The 10,764-nt window shown below is 37.4% G+C and overlaps 2 protein-coding genes across 2 annotated transcripts in view; one reads left to right on the forward strand and one right to left on the reverse strand.

Moving 5' to 3' along the window:
* LOC107726576 (kunitz-type protease inhibitor 1-like) overlaps positions 1-4,565 on the reverse strand; it is a 25,304-nt gene extending 20,739 nt beyond the window's left edge. The window contains exons 1-2 of the mRNA XM_016536211.1: positions 4,349-4,565; positions 2,118-2,567 (exon numbers count right to left, since the gene is read on the reverse strand). Of these exons, the coding sequence (XP_016391697.1) occupies positions 2,118-2,511 (394 nt within the window). The 5' untranslated portion in view covers positions 2,512-2,567; positions 4,349-4,565. The remainder of the gene's footprint in view (positions 1-2,117; positions 2,568-4,348) is intronic.
* A 5,733-nt stretch (positions 4,566-10,298) lies between these two features.
* ppp1r14d (protein phosphatase 1 regulatory inhibitor subunit 14D) overlaps positions 10,299-10,764 on the forward strand; it is a 15,455-nt gene continuing 14,989 nt past the window's right edge. The window contains exon 1 of the mRNA XM_016536204.1: positions 10,299-10,545. The gene's annotated coding sequence lies outside the window, so the exon portion shown is untranslated. The remainder of the gene's footprint in view (positions 10,546-10,764) is intronic.

The raw sequence follows: 10,764 nt of genomic DNA on the forward strand, positions 1-10,764 counted from the left end.
GAGTATGGGTCACCATACTTGGCCACATGTCACGTCACTTTTCACTTTTTCACTTTTCACTTTTCAATATTACAGCGAGAATAAAAGTTACTCCTTCTTTCTTTGTGTGAACATTTGGGCGGTGTTATGCAAATCTTCCCACATCGTGACGTAGAAATGTGGGGGCGTGTTAGAACGAGTCGCTTTAGGTAGGCTCTTGGTTGACTCTTAACTTTTATAAAGAATATCTCTTTGGATTTGAGACTTTAGTCTTTGCAACTTTACAGATCTTCTTTATGCACCAAGAGCTTGTAACACTCCAAAGAGAAAGCAAAACTGGAAATCGCATCATATGACCCCTTTAAAACATGCAGAGGAAATGAAAGTTTGAGGCTAAAAGATACGGACACTAAATGATGAGATTCTACACGGTTGATATCAGGGGTGCAGAAACACAACAGCAACATTTACATGTTTTTGCATTCAGCTCATGGATAATCTTTACTTTTTAAAGTCCTAAGACTCCTTGAAATCTGAATTTGTGAATTTTAGTCCATGTCTATTTGCTACTGTACTCCAAAAACATGACAAAATAAACATTTATAAGATACGTGCATTTAATTTACAGTCTTTCTCTTCCATAAAAACAGGAAAACTATTGATCTTGAACTACAGAGGGTATTCTTTTGTTTGTCAATCAGATGGTTGTGACGTAAACTAAATGCTACTGACTCTATAGTTTGTATTAAATATGTAATAATCAATGCAAAAAACTGCACTTATTATTTTAGTATCAGTGAGATTCTATTAGAATTTTTATGGTAACACTTTACAATAAGGTTCAATTAGTTAATGCATCAAATAACAATGAGCATTAATTTTGTTACAATGTTTATTCATCTTTATTGATTTTTGTTAATAAAAATACAATTGTTCGTTGTTAGTTCATATCAGCTCAGATCCATTAAAAAATATTAAAAGTGACATCGGATGAAATTTTCACGTTTGTAGCTTTTTTTGCATTTAGTTAGGTTTCTGCTGTGTCTGCCAGCTCAGAAAAGCTGAAAAGAAAACATTCAGCAAGTTTGTTAATATCCGAGTTTAAAAATGTTTCACTTTGGTGCCGGTTTTGACGTAACTAGTTAGTTATTTGAATATAGGGCTGGACAATAATTCAATATCAATATGTATCGTATGACCGCCTCAAAGCAAAATATGGAGTCTGCCCTCTTCCCACCCATTTTTGCAAACAGATTGCAAAGCGCGTTTGACCAATGAAGCGATCCTGGCATGATGATGTTACAGACATTTCAGAAATACCCTAAAGCAACATGACAACTTGTGTGAAATGGGCCTCCGATGTCACCTTTAAAAGAAACTACTTTTGATTTTAAAAATGTATTGAGAAATGCTGAAATTGACATTAACTAAGATTAATAAATGCTATTATAAGAAGTATTTTTAGAAGTATTTGCCATTTTATTAATATTTTGAATTGGTTTTATCGTTTCCATTTTATTTGAATTTTAGTTAAATTTTTACTAATTTTGTTGTGTGTTTTTTTCCATTTTTATTAGTCTTTTTAATATTTATAAATAGTTTTTATTCATTTTTTATTTTAGTTTTAGCTATTTTAGTCCATCAAATTAAACTAAATGAAAATGAAATAAAATTTAATCCATTATATTTCATTTTTTTAAATATTTCTATGTTTTTTATGATTTTAGTTAACCATAACAATAAACCTGTCAAGGTTAAGGTCTAAATGTGTCCATCTGCTCAAATTATTTCTACGCCCCTGGTTACTACAACCGGCTAAAATATGAAACAATGACACACTTCTGAAGATTTCAGCAGGTCTGGACATGCATGAGTATTTCCAGGAGTATCTCCTCAACAGGTTTAAGACAAATCTGAAAACACTGCATATAAAACGCCTGAATATACTCATTTATTACTGAACTGTAAAAAAAAAGAAGACATCTACAACAGACTTCTAGACACATTTAAGATCATTTCCCTTACCTTGCACCTGTTGCACAACGTAATCTTAAAAAATAGATTTCAAAACAGCTGTCAACTATATACAGAAAAAAGTCATGCCTTTTAACATCTCCAGATACACAATTTCCACTTACCTGAATTTTTTTGCTCAAGATAATCTTTAAAAACAGATATCAGAACGTAGTTGCTGAAGCCATTCTTCCTCACAAAGCGACAGACTTTCTTCTGTTTGTACAGGCAGTTGAAGATGAAGCACGAGCTGATGCTTTTGGGATTTTCTCCATGTTCAATCAGAGCCAGATTACAGTTTGGATCATTACAGCAGGCCAGAACACAGTCTTCAGGCCGAGACACTTGAGGAGAACTCAGGAACGTGGCCCCTTCCTTCACAGATTCATCTACGTCCAACACAAAATCCTCTTTGCCAAGACTGAACTTATCCATGCATTTCCCTTCATCCTGAGCCTCTGATGGAGCCACATGCAAAACCACCGCGGTCCAGAAGAACCAGAGCCGAGCCGGAGTCATTCTCCGAATGAACAAAACCTCCAGTAATATCCCTGTATAAATGATTCAAGACCAATCTGAAAAGAGAAGACTTTAAACATTACAACCTACAAATAAAACGTATATAAAGCTGATAGGATGAATCACATAAACACACAAAGACTCGAAAAGGAGTCATTCTCCAAAGAACAAAACCTCCAGAAAAGTCCATTATAGATGATTCAAAACCAATCTGAGAAGAAAGAGAAAACTTTAAGCAGTAAAACTTCTAAATATACGTATATTAAATGGATATTAATCATTCTACCAACTGTGTGTATACAGTAATATAAATATAGTTGGCAGAATGAATAAATCCAATGAATAAAAATAAAATAAAAAAAGGAGTCATTCTCCAAAGAACTAAACCTCCAGTTAAACCCCTTTATAGATGATTCAAATTGAGCCTGAAAAGAGATTTAAAAGATAAAAATAAAAACTAACAAATAATACTTATATGGATTTAGTCATTCTACTAGCTATATTTATGTTTTTTTATTTATATGTTCTTTATAAATCTATAAAGAATTTTTAAAAAGTATTTATCTAAAGATCAAAATCCCTTTAACAATGATTTAAGACTCATTTGAAAAGTAAGCGAAAACATTAAAACTTCCAAATAATATTTATAAAACAGTCTACTACATATTAAATCCAGAATGAATATATAAAGGAGTTAGTGCTGGGCGGTATGACCAAAAATGTATATCACGGTATTTTTCAAAGTTATACCGGTTTCACGGTACATGACGGTATTATTTTTTCATGCATGACCAGGTGTTAACCATATCTTTAAAATTCGCTAGGTTTGTCAGTATGAATATTCTCTTGAAAAAAGCCGCTAAAAGGGTCTGAAAGTTGCTAAATCTAGTGCTAAAGTGGCGCTAAAAGGAGTCATTAAAAAAACTTATAAAATATTATTTGATACGTTTTTTTATATATAGCTGGTGGTAGAATTACCAAATCCATAAACAATCAAAATGGAGTCAACAAAGTTTAAAATAAAATCCCTTTATAAACGATAAAAGGCCAATCTGAATAGAAAGAGAACATTTGAATGAAACACAATTTCCAATTAATATTTATATAATACAATATAGCTGAAAGAATGACCAAATCCATAATGAAAAATAATAATTAAAAAAAAGTCATTATCAAAATAACAAACCCTCCAGTAAAATCCCTTTATAATGATTAAGACAAAACATTAAAACTTCTAAATATTTATAGTCTAAATAATTACTAATTCCAAAAGGAACTCATAAGGAGTCTTTCTCAATAACATAACTTCTCTGGTGTAAAGTCTTTATTTTTACAAACATATGTTATTGAGATGACTGTCAAACTGTGGGCCAAATAACCTTAAATCGACCGTGACTCAAAATCAGCGTGAGAAGATTACACTAGCTTATTAATATATAGTATTAGACTTTAATACATGTATTATCAACTATAATAAGTCATAATAAGTTAACATATATACAAGAAAAAACGCTGACTTCAAAGTCAGTTTAGTAAACTTTACACAATTTGTACAGAGTGTCTCGACCAATAAAGTCACTTTCTCCCCTAAAAAGGTCAAGAATAAAACGAAGGGAAACTTTAAGCAACTTCAGTGAAATAATGTAATGCGCATTATATATATAGGCTATGTCGTTCAAACACTCGCCAATCTTCTGTGACACAAAATCGAAAGTTTTCTACCACAGTAGTGTCGAACATTTCTGCTTTACTCATAAATAAACATAAACATTACAAGGCCGCCGGAGAAAAACGCAGCAGATGTTTGGTTTTGCGCCGAAACATTTCATCTTCTTACTTATTAAACAGCTCTACAAGTGCTCGTCTCCTCCAGAACGGTGTAATTCCTCATTAGCCAGACATAAACCGTCGTTTAAAGCAGTTTCGATGGAAATGCGTCGTTGATTCCGAGTAAAACTGCGGCAGTCAGATCCGGAGCTTCAGGTGTGTCCGATACCGAGATACCTGCGCGAGCAGGAAGTGCTGACGTCACGCGCCTGAGCCAGACTCCGCCCCCTCGCACTACACTGCATTCATTTACGTGCGTGGGGAAATATTTTTCTAAAGTCTGTTGTCTGAGTCTGACAACACCACACTGTCTTAGACAGGACATGACTTACCGCAGACACATGATGTATGTGGCTAAAGTGTCTGTTACTTCTGTAAAGAGCCAGTAAATATTATGAAATATACAGTTTTTGTATAAAATGGTTATTGTCTGCATTTTGTGGGATGGAGTTGTTTTGATATGCAATAACAAAAATGTTTATCAATATTATTGTTTAAAAAAAGGTTAATTTATAAAATGTTTTTATAAATGTGTTTCACTTCGTTATCAAGTGTCTGTGTCAAAGCTGATAGAAACGTTTCACTTCCTTCATCAGATGCATCATTCCCCACAAACCTCAAAAAGCACTGTTCAAAGTCGTATTCATGTCCAGTTTCATCAAAACCAACAACGCTGGTTTAAGTTTAAAGCCAAATCAACTCAAAAACATTTGTGGATGTATTGGGTAATTTCTTTCAGTTTAAATGAAATACACCATATACTAGGCTATATAATATTCTAATCACTGATGTATTATTTCAAATGATGTGTGTCCTTTAAATACTTACATAATAATGCACAGAAGCTTCTGCAAAACGGGCAAATGTTGACTTCTTTACATGTAAAAATGAACGTGCAAATGTGAATTTTCTGGTACTCATTGCTACAAATATAAATGTACTCTATACATGCAAACAGTGTTGGTAAAAGTTAATGCATTACAATATTGTGTTACTCCCTAAAAAAGTAACTAATTGCATTAGTTAGTTACTTTTTATGTAAAGTAATGCATTACGTTGCTTTTGCGTTACTATTTCTCATCTGGCCTGACATGAGGACAGGAGAGCTGTCAGTCTATAGATGGGAAAGAAAGTAGCTGCCATTACTTATTTGAAAAAGTAACTCAGATATTTTCTTGTAAATTAAAAAGTAATTAATTACTAGTTGCTTGAAGAAAGTAATCTGATTATGTAACTCACGTTACTTGTAATGCGTTACCCCAACACTGCATGCAAATCAGCATATTCTTTTCCTGTGTATAACATTATTGACTTTTCCCAGACAACTGTTAATATGGATATCTAAAAAGCTCAGTGTGATACACAATAGCAATCAGCTAGACAACATGGCCAGTCAGTATCAACATAAATGTAGAACAAAAGTTACATTTGTATATAACAAACATTCCAGGTACACCACTGTGAAAAACCACCTAAACATCTGACCGGTTTGTGGTTGCTGTAGGTGTCTGTTGCTTTCTGTTGCACTTTGGTTCTACAAAGTGTCATTCATAAATGTCCAGTTTCATTTGTCAAAACCTCAATTCTGGTTTTTGATGCAGGAAGTGAGATGTTTCCATTGACATTTTCTTTCTGTCACTAAAACTCACTGTAAGTGTTTCAGTGTAGTTTGAAAAGCACAACATCATTTTGCAGTCCAGACAAGATTTTACTGTTTATTTTGATGCATACATATATATATATATATACAGTATATATGCCAAATGCATAAAAATGTTAAAGACCTACAGTTTTTCCGCTACAGACACTAGATGGCAGTGACATCTAAAGCTCCTGAATACCATCATCAGCAGTCTGTGGGAGTGTTAAAGACAACAATGTTGAGCTTTGATAACACAGCCAACACTCGCTGACTCATCCTGGAGCGATGCCATACAGAGACAAAGAGATACACTCACATTCACACACAGCAGATCAGCCTCAGTCTCAGTGAATGTTCTTATGTAAGCACTGAAACTCACTGTGGTGAGGCTGATCATGCATTTACATCACTGACTGACTCTTCTGAGCACATTAAGAAGGGACTCGAGGCAAATCTAGAGAGCGGAATATTAAATAGACTCACACATTTGGGCCAGTAAGCAACCATCCAGAACACCCTAGCAACTGCATAGCAACACACTATTAACCACTCATAATACACATGCAACTGCATAACAACACCCTGGCAACCATCCACAAGACTCTAGTAATTGCATGGCAACACACTATTAACCTGCAAATTTGAAAATGAATTTCCTCTCAGAGGACAAATAAATTATCTATCTATCTTGAAAACACATATGCAACTGAATAGCAACACCCTGGCAACCATCCACAACATCCTAGCAACTGCATGGCAACACACTATTAACCTGCAAAACACATATTCAATGGCATAGCAACGCTTTGACAACCATCTGCAACACCCTAGCAACTGCATGGCAACACACTATTAACCTGTAGAACACATACTGTATGCAGCTGCGTAGCAATGCCCTGGCAACCATCCACAACACCATAGCATCTGCATGGCAACGCCCTGGCAACCATTAACAACACCTTAACAACCGCAGGGCAATGCCCTGGCAACCATTCACAACACCCTAGCAACTGCATGGCAACACACTAACCCACAGAATGTATATGCAACTGCATAGCAACACCCTGGCAACCATCCACAACACCCTAGCAACTGCATACCAATGCCATGGCAACCATCCACAACACATAGCAACTGCATGGCAACACACTAACCCACAGAACGTATATTCAACTTCATAGCAACTGCATGGCAACACACTATTAACCTGCAAAACACATTCTGTATGCAACTGCATAGCAACACCCTGGCAACCATTCACAACACCTTAACAACCACAGAGCAACGCCCTGGCAACCATTCACCACACCCTTGTGTGTGTTGGTGAGCTTTGCATGGACAAACACCATATTTTCTTCAGAAAATCTATTATTTTTCTTAAAAAGCACAGTGTTTCTAGGTAATGCATGCCCTGTATCATCGGCTGGCCCTATTTTTGAGTCTTGGCTCGGATGAATGAATTTGTTGGCTGTGAAAGATGAGCTGCCACGTTGCTCAATAATTTAGAGTTTGTAACAGACGGCACATCGGCAGGAGAAGCAGCAGAGCTGCACTTGACTGATATGCCCTGACAAAACAAAAGGGAAAAGAGACAGCCATTGTTTTTATCGAAATCGGACCTTTGTAATAGCCAATGCACGCCTTTTGTCCAGCCTACTTTACACTTTGACATGGGAATACACCACAGAATTCTGTTTGGACAACTTGAGGCAATGTTTGATGCACGGCGGGCACCATAAACATGTTTCTCGCATATCAAGTTTTGTTCTGTCCAAAGCACTCCAGTCTGTTGCATTGCTGCGTCTCCTCATCCATCATTCATTAAGGTGCGCCCATTTAGTTTCAGGCCTTATCACTCACACTCCTGATAATGGCAGATATAAAAGACATGGTTGATTTCTACTGCATGTTTGGAGGGTTTCTGACCGGTGAACATATAGATAATCTGAGCTGGTAGACACAGATGACCGCGCTTCTGTCATACTTGAACCTGATACAGACACTAGATAAAAATAATTCTTACATGAGCTTATTGATGAGTTTAAAAATAAACACATTCAAGTACACTATTACATTTTCTTTGGCCGTTTTCTGACATCTGTAGCTCAACGGTTATCGACAGTGCTGGATAGTAACTGATAACATGTAATCTGGATTACATCATCTGATTCCAAAAATGTAGTACTTTAATTAGATTATATTCTAATTCAAAGGTAGACCAATTATATTACCTAAAATGTGTAAAGTAATGGATTACGTTACTAACTAAAATTTTTGTCATGTAATTTGGAATCAGTAGTCGAGAACATTTTGTAAGTAATCTACCCAGCACTGTTGATATTAATCATTTAATCATTGTAATATCCTGGAAATATTGTGAGTAACCTGTAAGCACATCAATTGATAACAAGTGTTTCTCTCTGTGCACCATCGGCCTTACGGGAAAAAGCTCAGTTGCAGTAAATGGAAACTTTATGATCTGGCCTGCAGCTCTAAGTGACAACTGACATATCAGCTGCTAAGAGAGGATTATTTTGACATATATGGCTTTTTGCTGAACCCCATTTAATCGAAACGGGGCAAAATCACATCCATTACTCTCCATTTCCTCCTGGCACAGGATATCACTCGTAATGAAAGCACCATTACCTCTGATAATGGGACAAAGTGTCTGAGCAAACGAAGTGTGCTCCAAAATCAACGCTGCTAATATATAGTTATGTGAATATCACAGAGACTCTTTTCACTTGAGACAGTAAGCAACCCTAACCACCCAGAACACCCTAGCAACAGCTTAGCCACACTTTAAGCACCTCGATCACTCTAGAAACAATAACAGCCATTTAGAGCATCTTGGCAACTTTAAACCAATGCCCTAGCAACCACGCACAATTCCCTAACAAACTGTAAGAACCACATAGCAACACCTTGACAACCATTCAGAACACCCTGGGAACAGCTTAGCAACAGCTTAGCAACCACCCAAAACACCATAGCAATGCCACACCCTGGCAACCACTCAACAGCTCTAAGCACACAGAACACCTTGGAAACCACATAGTAACACACTAACAGACACTCAGAACATCTTAGCAACTTTAAACCAATGCCCTAGCAACCACGCAAAATATCCTAGCAAACTGTAACAACCACATAGCAACACTTTGGCAACCATTCAGAACACCCTAGCAACAGCTTAGCAACCACCCAAAACACCACAGCAACAGCTTAGCAACACCCACATAGCAACACACTAACAGCATACACATCTTAGCAACCTTATACTAATGCCCTGGCAACTACCACAGAAAACGGATAGCAACACCGTGGTGACCACCCAACAGCTCTAAGCACCCAGAACACCCTAGAAACCACATAGTAACACACTAACAGCCACTCATAATATCTTAATAATGTTGTACCAATGCCCTAGCAACCACCCATAACACCTAAGCAAACACATAGCAACACCCTGGCAACCATTCAGATCAAGAACACCCTAGCAACAGCTTAGCAACCCCCAGCACCCACCTGGAGCACCCTAGAAACCACGGAGCACACTAACACTCTAACTGTCATTTAGAATCTCTTAGCAACCTTATACCAATGCCCTAGAAACCACCCAGAACATCCAGGCAAACACATAGCAACACCCTGGCAACCATTCAGAACAAGAACACCCTAGCAACAGCTTAGTAACTCCCTAGGCACCACACAGAACACCCTAGCAACAGCTTAACAACCTCCTAAGAACCACCCAGAACACCCTAGCAACAGTTTGGCAACCCCTAGCAACCACCCAGAACACCATAACAACACACTAACAGACACATCTTAACAACCTCATACCAATCCCTAGCAACCACCCAGAAGACCCCAGCAACCGCATATCAACACCCTGGCAACCAATAACAGTTGTGATGGTGAGTTTTGCACTAGCAAACAGCATATTTTCTTTACAAATGTATTAATAGCATACAATTAGTAAATTAAAACATTTTTTAAACTAAAAAAAATAGCTTAAGTTCTTTATTTTTTATTAATTATAATTGAAATAATAAGCAAAATAAAAAAAATTTATAAAAGCATTTGTCTAATGAATAAATATAAATGTCATTTTTAATTCCGCATATGGATTCCATAAATAGTAACAAGTGCTTTAAAACAAGTGTTTTGGCCTCCGACCCCAATCTTACTGCATGTTATCAGTCTTAAGTTGAACTATGTTCCTCCTTAACACACACATGAAGACGGCAGACAGTGAGTGAGCAAGAGACAGAGAGAGAGAAAGAGAGAGACATAGAGAGGGAGGGAGAGAGAGAGAAAGAGAGAGGGAGGGAGGGAGTCAGTGTTAGTAGAGCGCAGACAGAAGACAGGCACTAAAGGAGGCTGTCGGACAGAAACACCACGATCATGAGTCAGAAACACACTGCAGTATAGAGACACACTGAGGAGCAAATAACAGCAAGAAGGCAACTGAAGGAGCCTGTGTTTGAATCTGTGAGACAGACAGACAGACAGGGAAAGAGGCTGCCGTCTCTTGGTCTTCTCCCCGTTGGCGTGAGGTTGTGGCAGGCATGGCGTCGGAGCCGGGCACCCAGTCCAGAGTGATGTTTCAGACCAAAGTGGAGGAGCCTGCCCAACGCAAACTGGGCAAACTGACGGTCAAATACAACCGCAAAGACCTCCAGAGGAGGCTGGACATCGAGGAGTGGATCGACGGGCAGCTGCACCTGCTGTACGACTGTGAGGTAAGACAGATCCAGAGAGACAGACGCTCTGAG

Source organism: Sinocyclocheilus rhinocerous, unplaced genomic scaffold (genome assembly GCF_001515625.1).
Source record: "Sinocyclocheilus rhinocerous isolate Xijiao unplaced genomic scaffold, SAMN03320098_v1.1 scaffold1930, whole genome shotgun sequence".
Taxonomy (NCBI): domain Eukaryota; kingdom Metazoa; phylum Chordata; class Actinopteri; order Cypriniformes; family Cyprinidae; genus Sinocyclocheilus; species Sinocyclocheilus rhinocerous.